Genomic DNA, 16,701 nt, shown 5'->3' on the forward strand with positions numbered 1-16,701 from the left:
TAGAGGAAATGATACACCCTTCTTGGCTGCTAATTATTTTCTTGTTCTTTCGAGGTTACATTTATCCCATGCGGGGATTCTCATGCTGGCTCGTAACGATTGGAGATTCGTCATGTGAGGACCTCATACCAGTCAGATGAACCCATCCATCATCTTGGCACCTATTAATCTACCAGAATATCTGTAAGGACGGACTACACTATATGACACCCTTTTGGACCATATATGACAGCTACAGGCATGGCTGTGTGAACTAAGGAGCTGTAGCCAGTGGCCCAACTGATCCAGGATTGTTTTGGACTGTATGTGCAATTATTGTATTGAATTTGGATATTATCCAGCAATGGATTCAATTGGGCATCTTGGCCTTGTGTCTTCTTATATGATGTTACTTATGCTGAAATATATTTTGTCTGGAAGATAGATGTAAGAATATGTAGGGAGTGGTGGGTGAAGGTGGTGGTCCTTGGCTAGTCTTAGTCATATGGACTGCTATATAGGTATCCATGTGTATAGACAGTTTGTGAATTTCTCCATATACTTGCTGTCCCTATACCTGCAACTACTAGAGGTGATTGGAATTAATATATGGGACTGCTGGTATAGGTGTAAGTGAGATACATTTATACATGTGAGCTATGTTACAATATGTTCGACCCAGCTGAGGTTCCCCTGCTTGTATATGTTTTTTAACTCTTCTGATTTTTTTCTGTTTTTCTTCTTGGTTTTTTCTTTTTCTCCTCCTTCGTCTTCCCCTTTCTTTCTCTTTGTTCTCTTTTGTACTGCTGGATACTACTGGCAGTGATTGTGGGCCCCAAAATAACTATGGAAATACTGTGTACAGGAGTGATTGGGGGTCTGGTCCGCAGTGACTGAGGGTGACCTCGATCCCAGCATGTGTGCATGTGGTTGGCAGGTGCAGGAGGTCCCGTACCGCTGGACCATCCATGCTGTGCGCGGCTGTATTCAGGCTGGTGGTTGCCTCGCTCCACAATGCGGCTGCTGGAAGCGGGGAGTGCGCACGTGCAGTAGCTTTGGCATCGCGTTGCTATGGCTGCTGGGCCTGCGCGCGCCCCGTCCCTAGCCGGTACTGAAGTGAGGTCACTTCCTTACACACCCCCAGCCGGAAGAATGTCCGCGCCGACACAAGCATGGAACATCAAGCACCACATGTATACACGCTGGGAGCGATATTTAAGAAGTGACAGCCGGGTGGGGTGAGTATCCGCCTCCTGACGAAGCCCAGGTGGTGAAACGCGTTGAGGCGCGGTGGGTGGGAGCCGCTATCACCACTGTAAGGTCTGTACGAGCTACTTTTGCTGTGTTACATTCTATTTTGTCTATTGTATGTGGAGGCTGAAGTTTGCAGTGAACATCTGAGTTAGACTAAGAACTGTGGACTGGCAACAGCAGCACACACCGGTCTGCCATTTGGACATGGGTGGAATGTGTGAGGCATGTTAGACTGTCTATGTGATATACTATCTAGATGTTGGCTGGTGTATATGGTCTCTCTCTGACTCAGATTGCATGAGCCAAAGACTGGTGATTGTTCCATCTCCCCTGATACAGTTAGGTCCAGAAATATTTGGACAATGACACAATTTTCGCGAGTTGGGCTCTGCATGCCACCACATTGGATTTGAAATGAAACCTCTACAACAGAATTCAAGTGCAGATTGTAGCGTTTAATTTGAAGGTTTGAACAAAAATATCTGATAGAAATTGTAGGAATTGTACACATTTCTTTACAAACACTCCACATTTTAGGAGGTCAAAAGTAATTGGACAAATAAACCAAACCCAAAAAAATATTTTATTTTCAATATTTTGTTGCGAATCCTTTGGAGGCAATCACTGCCTTAAGTCTGGAACCCATGGACATCACCAAACGCTGGGTTTCCTCCTTCTTAATGCTTTGCCAGGCCTTTACAGCCGCAGCCTTCAGGTCTTGCTTGTTTGTGGGTCTTTCCGTCTTAAGTCTGGATTTGAGCAAGTGAAATGCATGCTCAATTGGGTTAAGATCTGGTGATTGACTTGGCCATTGCAGAATGTTCCACTTTTTTGCACTCATGAACTCCTGGGTAGCTTTGGCTGTATGCTTGGGGTCATTGTCCATCTGTACTATGAAGCGCCGTCCGATCAACTTTGCGGCATTTGGCTGAATCTGGGCTGAAAGTATACCCCGATACACTTCAGAATTCATCCGGCTACTCTTGTCTGCTGTTATGTCATCAATAAACACAAGTGACCCAGTGCCATTGAAAGCCATGCATGCCCATGCCATCACGTTGCCTCCACCATGTTTTACAGAGGATGTGGTGTGCCTTGGATCATGTGCCGTTCCCTTTCTTCTCCAAACTTTTTTCTTCCCATCATTCTGGTACAGGTTGATCTTTGTCTCATCTGTCCATAGAATACTTTTCCAGAACTGAGCTGGCTTCATGAGGTGTTTTTCAGCAAATTTAACTCTGGCCTGTCTATTTTTGGAATTGATGAATGGTTTGCATCTAGATGTGAACCCTTTGTATTTACTTTCATGGAGTCTTCTCTTTACTGTTGACTTAGAGACAGATACACCTACTTCACTGAGAGTGTTCTGGACTTCAGTTGATGTAGTGAACGGGTTCTTCTTCACCAAAGAAAGTATGCGGCGATCATCCACCACTGTTGTCATCCGTGGACGCCCAGGCCTTTTTGAGTTCCCAAGCTCACCAGTCAATTCCTTTTTTCTCAGAATGTACCTGACTGTTGATTTTGCTACTCCAAGCATGTCTGCTATCTCTCTGATGGATTTTTTCTTTTTTTTCAGCCTCAGGATGTTCTGCTTCACCTCAATTGAGAGTTCCTTAGACCGCATGTTGTCTGGTCACAGCAACAGCTTCCAAATGCAAAACCACACACCTGTAATCAACCCCAGACCTTTTAACTACTTCATTGATTACAGGTTAACGAGGGAGACGCCTTCAGAGTTAATTGCAGCCCTTAGAGTCCCTTGTCCAATTACTTTTGGTCCCTTGAAAAAGAGGAGGCTATGCATTACAGAGCTATGATTCCTAAACCCTTTCTCCGATTTGGATGTGAAAACTCTCATATTGCAGCTGGGAGTGTGCACTTTCAGCCCATATTATATATATAATTATATTTCTGAACATGTTTTTGTAAACAGCTAAAATAACAAAACTTGTGTCACTGTCCAAATATTTCTGGCCCTGACTGTATATTACCTTGGGGAATATGGACTTTCTTTAGCATATTCACCAAGCCAGCTTAATATTCTGCTGAGAGTTAGACTACTGGTGGTCTGTGACATAATATGATTTTCATCACATATGAGTGGTGCCAGCCACATGGAGACAGTGGGATCAGAGGACGGTGACGTCTATTATGAGTTATTTGTTTAACCCACTAGGATAATAATAAATGTGAGGTTGATGTCGGCAGCCTTTGGCCTCTCTGTCATTTTGGATATTAACTATTGATCCTACTTCCATGCGTACAGTGACCTGTAATATTATTTAGGATAATTGAATGTATACTAATGCTCCCTGATCAATATGATTTGTTCTACGATTATGAGGGATCTTGTCGGCCCCCACTCACCTTCTCCCCAATGAATGGGAGTCGCAGTTGTATTTCTTCGTTCCTTGCTGTGCCCTACTGTCCATATCTGTATTTTTAATAATTTTTGTTACAAATAAAAAATGAATTTTTAAGGAATATGAGCATCAAAGTATTCTTTCAAGGATATAAGTGGTTTCAATCCTGGTGGGAATGCAGTACCTTATAGCTCCCTGATGGCTTCAGGGGCGCTACATATTGGGATGATGTATGCTGATACAGTTGAAAACAATGATGAAAGAGGGAGCGATCCACTTCCTTCTCCATCATTCTGCTGTGTCTGAGCTCTGACGTCTCAACGCAGTAGCGCGGTGATGCCATTACTGGGCGCCCGCTGTGCCGAGATGTGTAGAGATGCAGACCACACATTGCAGAAACCAAAGCAGCGGGGGGAAAAATGCGAGGTGAGTACTTATTTAATTTTTTTTTTTAAGTTAGTGAGTACACTGGTGGCCAATGGCCATAGTACTATATGGATGACTACGAGATGCATGATACCATAATATATGGAGGACTATGGGGTGCATTATAATATATGGAGGACTATGGGGTTCATTATAATATATGGGGATATTATAATATATGGAGGACGGACTGTGAGGTGCATTATAATATATGGAGGACTATGGATGGTGCATTATAGTATGGAGGATTATGAGGTGTGCATTATAATATATAGAGGGCTATGGATGGTGCATTATACTGTATGGAGGACTATGGGGTGTGCATTATAATATATGGAGGACTTTTGAGTACATTATAATATATGGAGGACTATGGATGGTGCATTATAATAAATGGAGGACTATGGGGGTGTGCATTATACTATATGGAGGAATATGGGGTGTGCATTATAAATGAAAGACTATGGGGTGTGCATTATACTATATGGAGGACAATGGGGTGTGCATTATAATATATGGATTACTATGTGGGGCCCATTATACTATATGGAGGACTATGTGGGGCCTATTATACTATATGGAAGCTATGTGGGGGGGATTATATTTGCAGAGCTATGTGGAGGCCAATATACTATTTTGTGGGCTATGTAGGGGCAATATTTGGAGGGCTATGAGGAAGCCTTTATACTTTATGAAAGGCTATTTGAGGGCAATTATACTGTATACAAGCAATTATGCTGTGTTGGGGTCCATCATACTGTGCAGAGGGCTGTGTGGGGGCCATTATACTGTTTGGAGAGCTAGTAGGGGCCATTATACTGTATGTAAGCCCATTATAGTGTATGGAGGGCTGCGTGGGGGTCACAGTTGGGGATCATAGTGTGTTGGGGTCACCATTCATTACTGGGGTAGATGAGGGTAAGGGGGTATAGTAGGGTCATCATACTGTGTGTGGAGGGGACTATGGGGGTATCATACAGTGTTTTGAGGGGCACTTTGTTGGTATCACACTTTACAGCTGCAATGAAAGGCAAATCTAGGGGCTTCAGTAGACTTTGTAAGGGCTGCAAAGTTGTGAGATGTGCTTTTTATGAGCCCAGACCCAGACAAATATTGTCTATAAGCAGCTAGTGCGCGAGTTATTGAGCTTGTCTCACACATGCCGTCCCCATGTGAGATTTTATTTTGCCATGGACAACCCCTTTAAGTTAGCGGTATTTTACATGAGCCACAATTTAACAAAATAAAAAAATCACTGCTTTTGTTCCAGGGATGTGCTGCTCCCAGATCGGCCTGTGGAGGGCGCCTTCATAACCGCCATACAGCACAGAGAGCAGCGGCGTACAGAGCAGCGCCATCAGCAGCTGTGCGGGAGCCGCCCCTCACAGAGTAGGACACGCCCACCAATTCTCAGCAAACGAAACTTCAAGACTCCTCCCACCCATGTGACTGGTCACATGACAGAGACGTCACCACAGCGCCCTCAGCTAATTGGATCATTGTTGTTGAGCAGTTGTGGAGCCGTTGGTGGCAGCCGGTGTTGTGCGTGAGTAACGGGTAAGAGCTTGAGTCGTCCCCTGTATGAGCCCGGTAACGGCTGCGGGGTTCTGTGCCCGGTGTGCACCGGCTGAGGTACCACAGGTCCCAGAAAACAGGTCTGGGCGGCCGTGCCTGTGTCATGGTGATTCATGACATAGCTCTGATGTAACTACTGCCTGCTGTCCCTGAGCTGTATGACGGGGCACAGGACAGGTCTCTGGGGAGGGAGGTGGAAATGGAACCTTCCATAGAGCTCGCAAGCTGTATTCTGCAGGCTTCAGAGCAGAAATCTCCCAGGATCCTTCACTGTAGAGGGCTTGTCCAGGACTTTGGTATTGATGCACCTCTGCACAGTACGTGCATTCCATACATTATGGAGCATCCACACACGTGACCATCTCCTTTCTTACTAGTATTGGCCTTTGAGTATACACTGTTAAAGAGATGTCAGTAGGTGTCTTGCTCTGTAATCTGAGAGCAGCATGATGTAGGTACAGAGTGCCTCATTCCAGCTATGGGACTTACTGGGCTGTGTTTTGCTGTTTCAATAAAATCAGTGTTTTATCAGCAGGGGGTTATCATTACACAATTATTTGTCTGGTTCCTCATGGTCCATCCACTCCCCCCACCACTGGCAATGTACACTGTACCTAGAAAGCTGACAGTGGTGTGGGTGGGGTTATGCTCAGTTTAGCATTATGAGCTCTGCAACATCTGCAGCTGAGAACTCTGATTGTATGATAGCATGCAGCCCATCAAGTGATAATCACTGAAATCAGGGTCTCGGCCCCTACGTTATTGCTCTGATTACATAGCAAAAACCTGTTGATACTTAAAGGAAATCTGTCAGGATGATTTCATTAATAAACTAGTGGATGACAGTGGTATGTTGGTCTAGGACATCAATAAAATACCCGCCTTGTAGTAGTCCGATATGTCAATGGGGGGAAATCCATCCCTAAAGCCACATAAAATTAGCCTGGAGGTACAATGAGGGTGTAGGGATGCACTCAGATGGCATTGATGTGTTAAATTTTTGATATTTTTAGACCTGTACAGCCACGACACTAGTTTTGATTAATAAAATCATCTTGCAGATGTTCCCTTTAAATGTGAACATGTACTTAAAGGGGTTGTCCTGTTTAGAAAAATGATGGCTGCTTTACATTAAAAACAATCGCTCCTGACCAGGCATTGTGTCTGGTATTGAGAATGGAGCTGCTCTTCAGTACCACATTGTCAGGGGTGGTGCTGTTTCTAAAAGAAAGCAGCCATGTTTTTCTATTCCTAGACAATATCTTCTGTTTTCTTTTAAATAATTAAACAAAATGGTTTGCTAACACCATCCGGTCCCCATCTTCCTCTGTAGGATGCCGCCTTCTCCCCTTCTGGGTTAATATATCATGGCACGTGGTGGATCGAGATTGAATTTTTTGACAACCTTTTGTGTTTCCATACTTGAGCCATGATGGTGTGGACTATTGTTGTGCCTACTGCTTTTAAGTCTATGGTAGGCTTGTATCCGGGAGGGAGTTTCTGAGAAGTTATTCCTCTATTGAGAAATGAAAGTGATAGTGATTGTGCTGTCTTGTTTAGAGACGCTGACCATGGCTTCCAGTGCTGAGCAGGAGACCAGACTGTGTGGAAACTGGTGAGTAATGTGGTATGATGGGCGGAGGACAAAGCTAACTCAGCACAAGGATTTAAAGGGAACCTGTCACCATGACATTGCAGTCCAATCTGCAGGCTCCATGTTATACAGTGGGTACAGAAAGTATTCAGACACCTTTTTAAATTTTTCAATCTTTCATTGCAGCCATTTGGTAAATTCAAAAAAGATCATTTTTTTTTCTCTCATTAAGGCCCGTTTCACACGTCAGTGAAAAACAGACGTTCTTCACCGACGCGTAAAACACGCACATGTCCCTCCGTGTGCCGTGAATCACGGCACACGTGGGTTGTCTAAGTGCAATCTGGGCTCCGTTCTCCGTGGCCCGTGATTGCACTTGGAGATTAACTCACCTGTGCGCGCTCCCGCTCTCCATGGTGCCGATCGCTGCCGCGGTGCAGCATACGGCCGGCGCTGACCCCTGCAGCAGCTGCTTCCGGGTTGGCTGTGTCGTGCATTATGAATATGCGCGACAGTAATGAGCCGGCTCAGAAGCAGGCTGCACGGGCTGCAGAGGACATCACTGGAGCCAGGTGAGTAAAAATGATTTTTATTTTAAAAGCACATTTTTTTTCTGGCACGTGTCTCACGGATCACACCACTGCGTGGTCCGTGGGACATCAGTGATGCCAGAAAAAAATGGACATGTCTCCGTGCGGCAATCACGGACACGCGTGTACGCTGCATGGAGACATGGTCAGTGAAAAATCACTGATGTGTGAGCAGACCCATTCATTATAATGGGTCTGCGTATGTCAGTGATTCTGGTACGTTTCAAAAAAAAAAAAAGCACAAACGTACCAGAATCACTGACGTGTGAAAGAGGCCTAATGTACACTTTGCACCCATCTTGACAGAAAAAAAAAACAAACGTAGAAATTTTTGCAAATTTATTAAAGAAAAACTGAAATATCACATGGTCATAAAGTATTCAGACCTTTTGCTCAGACACTCATTTAAAGGGAACCAAACATCAGGATTTTCATGTATGAGGTGCAGCCAGTGCAGTACTGGCACTATCAGGCACATTGTGTACATATCATCAGGGGGCAGCTCGGGTGTTTAGGCAGCGAAATCCAACTTTATAAAGTTTGAAAATTCGTGCACTTTTTGATTGTGTGCACCTCTCTCCTAATGTCCGGGCGTGTTATGGACGTTTATCCCTGCAGCTAATCGCGTCCTCATCAGCTGTTCTGCAGTCCTGTTGTGACCACGCACGCTCCCGCGGTCACAACGAGATCTGAAGAAGCGAGAGCGCATGCGCCGCCCTCCCCTGCAAAATACTAAGTACAGCGAGCTTCAGAAACATGGCGCCGGAGAGAAGCGCTATGCGCAGGTGCCAACTCCGGCGCCATGTTTCTGAAGAGAGAAATTTACATACGGTCAGTGAGAGTGAGGAATAGGCGGGCAGGGTGGGGGCGGGGATAAACGTCCATAACACGCCCGGACATTAGGAGAGAGGTGCACACGTTAATCAAAAAGTGCACGAATTTTCAAACTTTATAAAGTTGGCTCCTCATGCTCTATGACATGGGGCCTGCAGATTGGACTGCAATTTTGTGGTGATATGATCCCTTTAATGCTATATAATTAGTGACCTAAAAGCCTTGTAAGTAGAACTGGCACAAATTGATTTGCAGGACCCAGTCCAGTGGTCACGTCAGTAATTATTTTAATTGATGGGAGGCCTATGAACCGCCTCTTACCTACCGCCATCTGCGGCTCTTCCTTTTGATTAGTAGGCCTGGAGTGATATCACATGTACGTCATGCTTTAACATTGGCATTGCTCCATGGCGGCTAATCAAGAGGAGCCAGGGATGCCGGCAGGTAGGAGGTGGTTCAGAGGGCTCCCATCCAGCAGCAACAGACTGTGGTCTTAGGAATCGATTTGCTCCATCACTGTTTTTCCTTTCTGCGCTCATTTGTCTAATACATGTGACTTTTCCCTGTAATTTGTTATTATTTCACTGTTTTTTTTTTTTATTTCTATCAGTTGTCCTTGTAGTGTATTTTTTTTTTTTTTTATCAAACAGCTTAGAGGGGTTTTCTGATCCTGAGATATTGATGACCCGTCCCAAGGATAGGTCATCAATATCAGGCGGGTGGTGGTCTGACGGATGTACACCCCCCCCCCCCACTAATCAGCTGATACCCGGTATTGTGGCCACCAGAACATCACAGCTCTGCACTTACTGTAGACGCTAAACCTATATATTTTGCCCAAAATAACTGGCTCCCACAAATAAATAGATACACCTAATATAAACAGAAATGGGACCATTCATTGAGATAATACGTTTAATTACAATGGAAAAAATCCCGGAAATAAAGTACAGAAAGACCAAAATGACTTCAGTGCTCAATCAAATCCTTGAAAAGCATGGGGTATATAATAATACAGGATTCAGAAATATTTTTAGGTAGTAATTGAAATAGCGTAATACAGTTAATATAGAAAAATCTGTATCAAGGTAAAGGAAATCACAATGGAAGGCTGTAAATAATCTTATAAATATAGAGGTAAAGCTGCTCATAGAATGTAATGTAAAGTGCCAGTGCAGGAATAATGTGCAGCTATTGGTTAATAATATACCTAAACAAGAGAGGGTAATCCCATATATTAAGTGATTCTAAAAGAGATGGCATGGGGGGGGAGGGGTTTGTAATAAATAATGCCCTTAAGTTAGAGAACAGCCTCTTAAAGGGAACCAACCACCAGTTTTTTGCCCTATAAACTAAAGACTGTGCCATAATGGTGCTAGGATGCTGATTAAAATGATACCTGCAGTTGCTTATTTTCAGATAATCCTTGTTAAAACCTTGAGAAATGACAATTTGTTTACAGTCTTGAGCATCAGAGTGCGACTGTGTGGGTCGGGTCCTCTGGATGATTCCTCCTCCTGCCTTGCCTTCTTTTCTTTAAGTTTTTTGCTCCACTGCCGCCATTACTGCAGTTGGTGGGGAGTGTGCATTGCTATTGTGATGTTGTCTTCAATAAAGTGGCGCTGGAATTAGCACATACACATACTGCAATCTTTTGCGCCATTTTATTGAGGACACTGTAGAGATGACGATGAGCAGCAGCGGTGCATGCACTGATGAAAAAACTAAATTGAGTCTGCACATGCACCACTACTCATATTTGTCTCCAGTGTCTTCAATAAAATGGCGCCGGAGATCGCGGTATGTGCATGCGCTGATTCCGGTGCGTTTTTTATCAGACGTCACACTAGCAATGCGGATGCATCGCCAATAGCGGTAATGTCGATGGCTTCACAAAATTTAATAAAAAGGAGCCAAGGCAGGAGGAGGAATCATTAGAGGAACGACCCACAAAGTACCACCCCAATGCTCAAGCCACTGCACAAATTATGTCATTTCTGAATCTTTGAACAAGGATAATTCTGCAATCAAGCCTCGGATTTCTGACCTAAAGGTATCATATTAATCCGCATCCTAGCGCCATTATGGCACTGCCTGTAGTCTATAGGGCAAAAACCTGCTGGTTGTTTCCCTTTAACATATTGCTGCAGGCAAGCATACACTGGATCAGACAAGATAAGGGTGGTTTCATATCAGCGGTATTCCGTCGCACTCGCAGATCCGGCACAAGGGCAGTACAATACAGTTCACTGGCAAGCTTCGGTCACATGCGGTCATGTGACCGGAGCATGTGACAGCATGTGACCGGGGCTTGCTGCACTGTTTGTGAACTGTATTGTACTGTACTCGTGCCGGATCTGCGAGTGCGGCAGAATACCGCTGATGTGAAACCACCCTAAGACATGATCACCAAAAGTGAAAGACGCTGAGGTGGCCCCTAATCTGTGTTTCGCATCCAGCTTCATCAGAAGGGTAACCTGGTATTCTGTAGTTACTTCTCTGCACAGGGAACCCCTCATATTAGCAATTTATTAATGTGTCTGATCCTAGAAAACACGCTTTGTAAAAGGTAAAATGTGCATTAAAATCTACATGTAACTAGTTTCTATATGAAAAGGTTGATAGTATTATTAACTGGCCACTATTCATCTCCTCTTGCTGGCCATGAAGTGAACAGCGAGCTTAGGATGTGATGAGAAGAAGCCATCTCTACCTGTCTAAGCCCCTGATCTGGTGTAAGACGTCCACTGTATCACCGATTCCCTGAGCAGTATTACAGACTGCTTTATGAGTAAGGTGTGTGTGATCCTTCTCAGCTAATCATCTTGAGATGCTTGTGCAGCACAGGCTTAGAAAAGCTCAGACCAGTAAAGTGATACAAGACCATGGACAGATTTATAAAAGGTTTGTCTGTGATGGCAAAGAATAGGTCTGCTTTTCCCAGTAACCGCATTACGTTTCTCTGTGGGCTGTGTCTATTATCACAGCGTCTGTGTTACTATAGCCATGACCTATGGACAGATCGTGCATACATAAGCATAGACCACCCACTACAATAACTTAAAGGAATCCAATCACCAGGATTTTTGTATATAAGCTAAAGCCAGTGCTATACTGCCACTATCAGGCTGATTCTATACATACCTGTAATGGTCAGCTCAGATGTTTTAGTTTTTGAAATCCAAGAAAGTAAAGTTTATTAAATCATCAGCTTCGTGAGTGACAGCAGCTGAGGATCAGATAATATCTGTGGGGAGGGGGAGGGGTATTCAGTTATCCCCTCCCCCTGTTAAAATTAGCATAAGTATTATACCATCGATTTTTTTTTTTTTTTTTTTTTTTTTTTTTTTTTTTTTTTTTTTTTTTTTTTCCCTTGCAGGACCTGTGGTGAGGGCATACCCATGTGACCAGAAGGGGCAGGGCCTCTGCCAACAAAGCTGATACCATTTGGTCACATGGGTATGACCTCACACAGGTCCTGCAAGTAAAAGTGAATCGTTTGTATAATACTTATGCTAATTCTAACAGGGGGAGGGGATTACTCTGAATACTCCCCAGCTATTATCTGATCCTCAGCTACTGTCACTCAAGAAGCTGATGATTTTGTTAACTTTACTTTCTTGGATCTCAAAACCTAAACACCGAGCTGACCACTAATGGTATGTATAGACTCAGCCTGATAGTGCCAGTATAGCACTGGGTTTAGCTTATATGAAAATCCTGCTGATTGGTACCCTTTAACGGGAATCTGTCAGCAGGTTTTTGCTACCTCCTCTAAGAGCAGCATCATGTACGCAACGAGATTCTGAATCTAACAATGTATCACGTAGTGGCTGCAGTGACAGATATTCTTTTTAATATGTAGCAGAGCTCTGTGAGCTGCCCCCTCCCACACCAGGCGTTGTGTACATTTCCATAGACAGAAGCTGCTAATCACAGAAGGGGGCTCAGACCCACTAAGGATAAAGCTAAAGGTACCGTCACACATAACGAGATCGCTAGCGAGATCGCAGCTGAGTCACGGTTTCTGTGACGCAGTAGCGATCTCGTTATGTGTGACACCTACCAGCGATCAGGCCCCTGCTGTGAGATCTCTAGTCGTTGCAGAATGGTCCAGGCCATTTTCTTCAAAGGCGATGTCCTGCTGGGCAGGACGCATCGCTGTGTTTGACGCTGTGTGACAGGGTCACAGTGACTGCTGAGATCGTTATACAGGTCACTACTGCGTCCTGTATTGTTCCTGCATCGCTGGTAAGGTCTGACTGTGTGACATCTCACCTGCGACCTCCCAGCGACTTACCTGCGATCTCTATCAGGTCGCATCGTTTTCGGGTTCGCTGGTAAGTCGTTGTGTGTGACTGGGCCTTTAGAGGCTTTATCATTACTAACATTACTAACATTTTTAGGTAAACAAAAGCAGATAAGAGATGACTAGCTGTAAATAAACTCTGTTAATGATACAACATGCTGGCTTCAGATTATAAATGCAAAAAGGTCCTGACAAGAGCCCCTTTAAATGGAATAATTTGAGGAAATGATCTAGTATTTATAGAAGACTTTTCAGTGATTATTTTTTTTTTTTTTGTTTTGTTTTTTAAATTTCTCATCTTTGTTTTAAAAAAAAAAAAATAAAACAAATCGGAAATCTTGGAATTTTTTACATTAGCTACTAAGGTTAATATATCCAATTCGGAACAGCTGACTTTTCAGCAGTCTCATCATTACAAGCAGGATTACAATGATATCTATACACAGTGGAAGGTAGACAATTCACCATTTACTATAAACAATGCTCACAGATAATCCCCTCCCCCTCCCTGTAATGGCTTTTGTTCAGATCGGTGCATGCCTAGAAACCTCATGTAGAAGATAATGAGTCCGAGCTGTGTTTTTTTTTTTTTTTGTCCATGCGGCTCCTAAAAAGAGAATGTATGAGCTTTAAGGCCCAGTCACAAACAACGACTTACCAGTGATCCTGACAACGATACAACCTGGTAAGGATCGCTGGTAAGTCGCTGGTGAGATGTCACACAGTCAGACCTTACCAACGACGCAGTAACGATCAGCGACCTTTAAGGTACCATCACACTAAGCAACATCGCTAGCAACATCGCTGCTGAGGCACAACTTGCTAGCGATGTTGCTGTGTGTGACATCCAGCAACAACCTGGCCCCTGCTGTGAGGTCGCTGATTGTTGCTGAATGTCCTGCACCATTTTTTAGTTGTTGCTCTCCCGCTGTGAAGCACACATCGCTGTGTGTGACAGCGACAGAGCAACATCTAAATGTGCAGTGAGCAGGAGCCGGCTTCTGCGGACGCTGGTAACCAATGTAAATATCGGGTGACCAAGAAGCCCTTTCCTTGGTTACCCGATATTTACCTTCGTTACCAGCGTCCACCGCTCTCACACTGTCAGTGCCGGCTCCCTGTTCCCTGCACACATAGCCAGACTACACATCGGGTAATTAACCCGATGTGTACTCTGGCTAGGAGTGCAGGGAGCCAGCGCTAAGCGGTGTGCGCTGGTAACCAAGGTAAATATCGGGTTGGTTACCCGATATTTACCTTAGTTACCAAGCGCAGCATCGCTTCCACGCGTCGCTGGGGGCTGGTCACTGGTTGCTGGTGAGATCTGCCTGTTTGACAGCTCACCAGCAACCCATGTAGCGACGCTCCAGCGATCCCTGGCAGGTTAGGTTGCTGGTGGGATCGCTGGAGCGTCGCTTAGTGTGACTGTACTTTTAATAATGGTTTCGGCGGGCGTTAGAACTGTGTTAGGAGATTGTTGGTAGGCGTCAAACACAGCGATGCGTCCTGCCCAGCAGGACATCGCCTTTTGAAGAAAATGGTATGGACCATTCAGCAACAACTAGTGATCTCACAGCAGGGGCCTGATCGCTAGTAGGTGTTACACATAACGAGATCGCTGGCGAGATCGTTGCTACATCACAGAAACTGTGACTCAGCAACAATCTCGTTAGCGATCTCGTTGTGTGTGACGGGGCCTTTAGGCTACATGCACACATTGCGGTTTTTTTTTTTGGTGCAGTTTTGTTTTAAGAAAGTTCTCACTTTTTTGACTTCCCAGCAAAGTCTATAACAATTCAGATATGCTGTGTGCACGTTGCAGTTTTTTTTTTTTGTCTGCACTTTTTGTCACACACTTCTGACAAACTGCAGCAGGTTCTATCTTTTTGTGTTTTGTCCCTGCGATTCTCACTAGTGATGTGAGGACTCGCAAATCAATCCCCTGACGACTCAGGGTCGGCGGGGGATTGATCGCTGGTATCTGGACAGATAATCTTTGGGGACCAGAATCCGGCGCAAAGGGGTAGGAGCAAGCGATTCATACTTACCGAATCACCGGCCTTACTGTACACTGCTCCTGCGGCTCTTCATTCTTCTTTTGGGGCTGCTCATTATGCTGATGCATATTCACTGCTCAATTGGTTGCAGTCAGACACTCCCCCATGCTAAATGACATGTCTGAGGCTTCCATTCAGAGTCCCAGGGTGCTGGTCTATATCTGAGAGTAAATTTAATGAATAGATGACGTAGGTTCCCCCCATATTATGATACCCAGCACAGATAAACCCACTGCTACAGGCTGAAGCCCCCAGCCGTGCGCTTATCTTGGATGTGCATCAAAATAGAAGGAACTGCATGCAGCTTTGTGTTTTTTGTTTTTTTTTGTTTTTTTTTTTAAACTAAATAATTAAACCAGCGTGTGACTTCTCCCCCCTCCTCTCAATTTTGATAACCAGCCAGTATAAAGCCAGACAGCCGGGGTCTGGTATTTTCAGACTGGGGAGACCCACAGTTTTTGGGAGCACTCCAACCTGAAAATAGCATCCTGCAGCCGCCCAGGATAGTCTCATCCATTAGATGCGACAACCCCAGCACTTTACCCACTCTTTCCGATTGCCCTGGTGCGGTGGCATTTGGGTAATTCACGGGTTAATAGCAGCTCATAGCTGCCACTAAGCCCAAAGTTAGTAATGGGAAGCATCTGAGACTTCCCCCTCCATCACTAATCTGTAAGTGAAAAGAAATAAACACCGAAAAAATCCTTTATTTGAAATAAATTACAAAGACAGACCACCCACTTTCACCCCTTTATTAACCCCCAAAACACTTATGTATGTCTGATGTAATCAACACTTGGTCCCACGACGCTTCAGCTCTGCTAGACTTGAATCACAGCACACAATCAGGGAATGTGACCGAACACGTGAAGCTCAGGCAGAGAATGACTGAGCCATGTGATCAGCGGTGATGTCACTCAGGTTAGCAACGGCTGGAGGTTCCCATTTTACTCCACTGTGACCGCAGGTAAACTAACCTCAGGTGACCTCAATGAACTTAAGTGAGTTCTCTGAAGTCTCATGAGGTCACGTTTTCTGCAGTCACAGTCCGCAGCTAATCTGAGTGACCTCACCGCTGATTACGCGGCTCATTCATTCTCTACCTGAACCTCGGTGTTTGGTCATGTTCCATGATTGCGTGCTGTGATGTTGCAGAACTGGAAGTGTTGTGGGACCTCGTGTGGATTACGTAGGACCTGCAGGTGTTTTTGTGGTTAATAAAGGGGTGAAAGAGTGTATTTTATTTGAAATAACAGATTTATTCAGTGTCTTTTTCTTTTTTCTTTCACTTAGATTAGTGATGTGGAAGGTCTCCGACGCCTCCCATTTACTAATCTAAGGCTTAGTGGCAGCTGTGGGCTGCTATTAACCCCAAAACTATCCCGATTGTCACCGCACCAGGGCACTCGTGAAGAGCCAGGTAAAGTACTGGGGTTGTCGCATCCAACGGATGCAACAATCCTGGGTGGCTGCAGGCTGCTATTTTTAGGCTTGGGGCTCCCAATAACCATGGGACTTCCCAGCCTGAAAATACCAGCCCCCAGCTGTCTCTTTATCTTGGCTGGTTATCAAAATGGGGGTGGGGGTGGGAGGTGGCACATGCCAGTTTTTTAAAATTATTTATGCAAATAAAACTGCATACGTTTTTTTCTTATTTTGAAGATAAACGCACGGCTGGGGGCTGCAGCCTGTAGCCGTGGGCTTTCTGTACTGTATC

General features: G+C 44.6%; 1 protein-coding gene across 2 annotated transcripts in view; it reads left to right on the forward strand.

Annotated features, from left to right (window-relative positions):
- Positions 1-5,496: 5,496 nt before the first annotated feature.
- The window catches only part of TRAFD1 (TRAF-type zinc finger domain containing 1), a 100,263-nt gene continuing 89,058 nt past the window's right edge, over positions 5,497-16,701 (forward strand). For both annotated transcript variants that reach the window (XM_075323891.1, XM_075323900.1), the window contains exons 1-2: positions 5,497-5,582; positions 7,161-7,215. In XM_075323891.1, the coding sequence (XP_075180006.1) occupies positions 7,172-7,215 (44 nt within the window). In that variant the 5' untranslated portion in view covers positions 5,497-5,582; positions 7,161-7,171. The remainder of the gene's footprint in view (positions 5,583-7,160; positions 7,216-16,701) is intronic.

The sequence above is a fragment of the Anomaloglossus baeobatrachus genome, chromosome 1, assembly GCF_048569485.1.
Source record: "Anomaloglossus baeobatrachus isolate aAnoBae1 chromosome 1, aAnoBae1.hap1, whole genome shotgun sequence".
NCBI lineage: Eukaryota > Metazoa > Chordata > Amphibia > Anura > Aromobatidae > Anomaloglossus > Anomaloglossus baeobatrachus.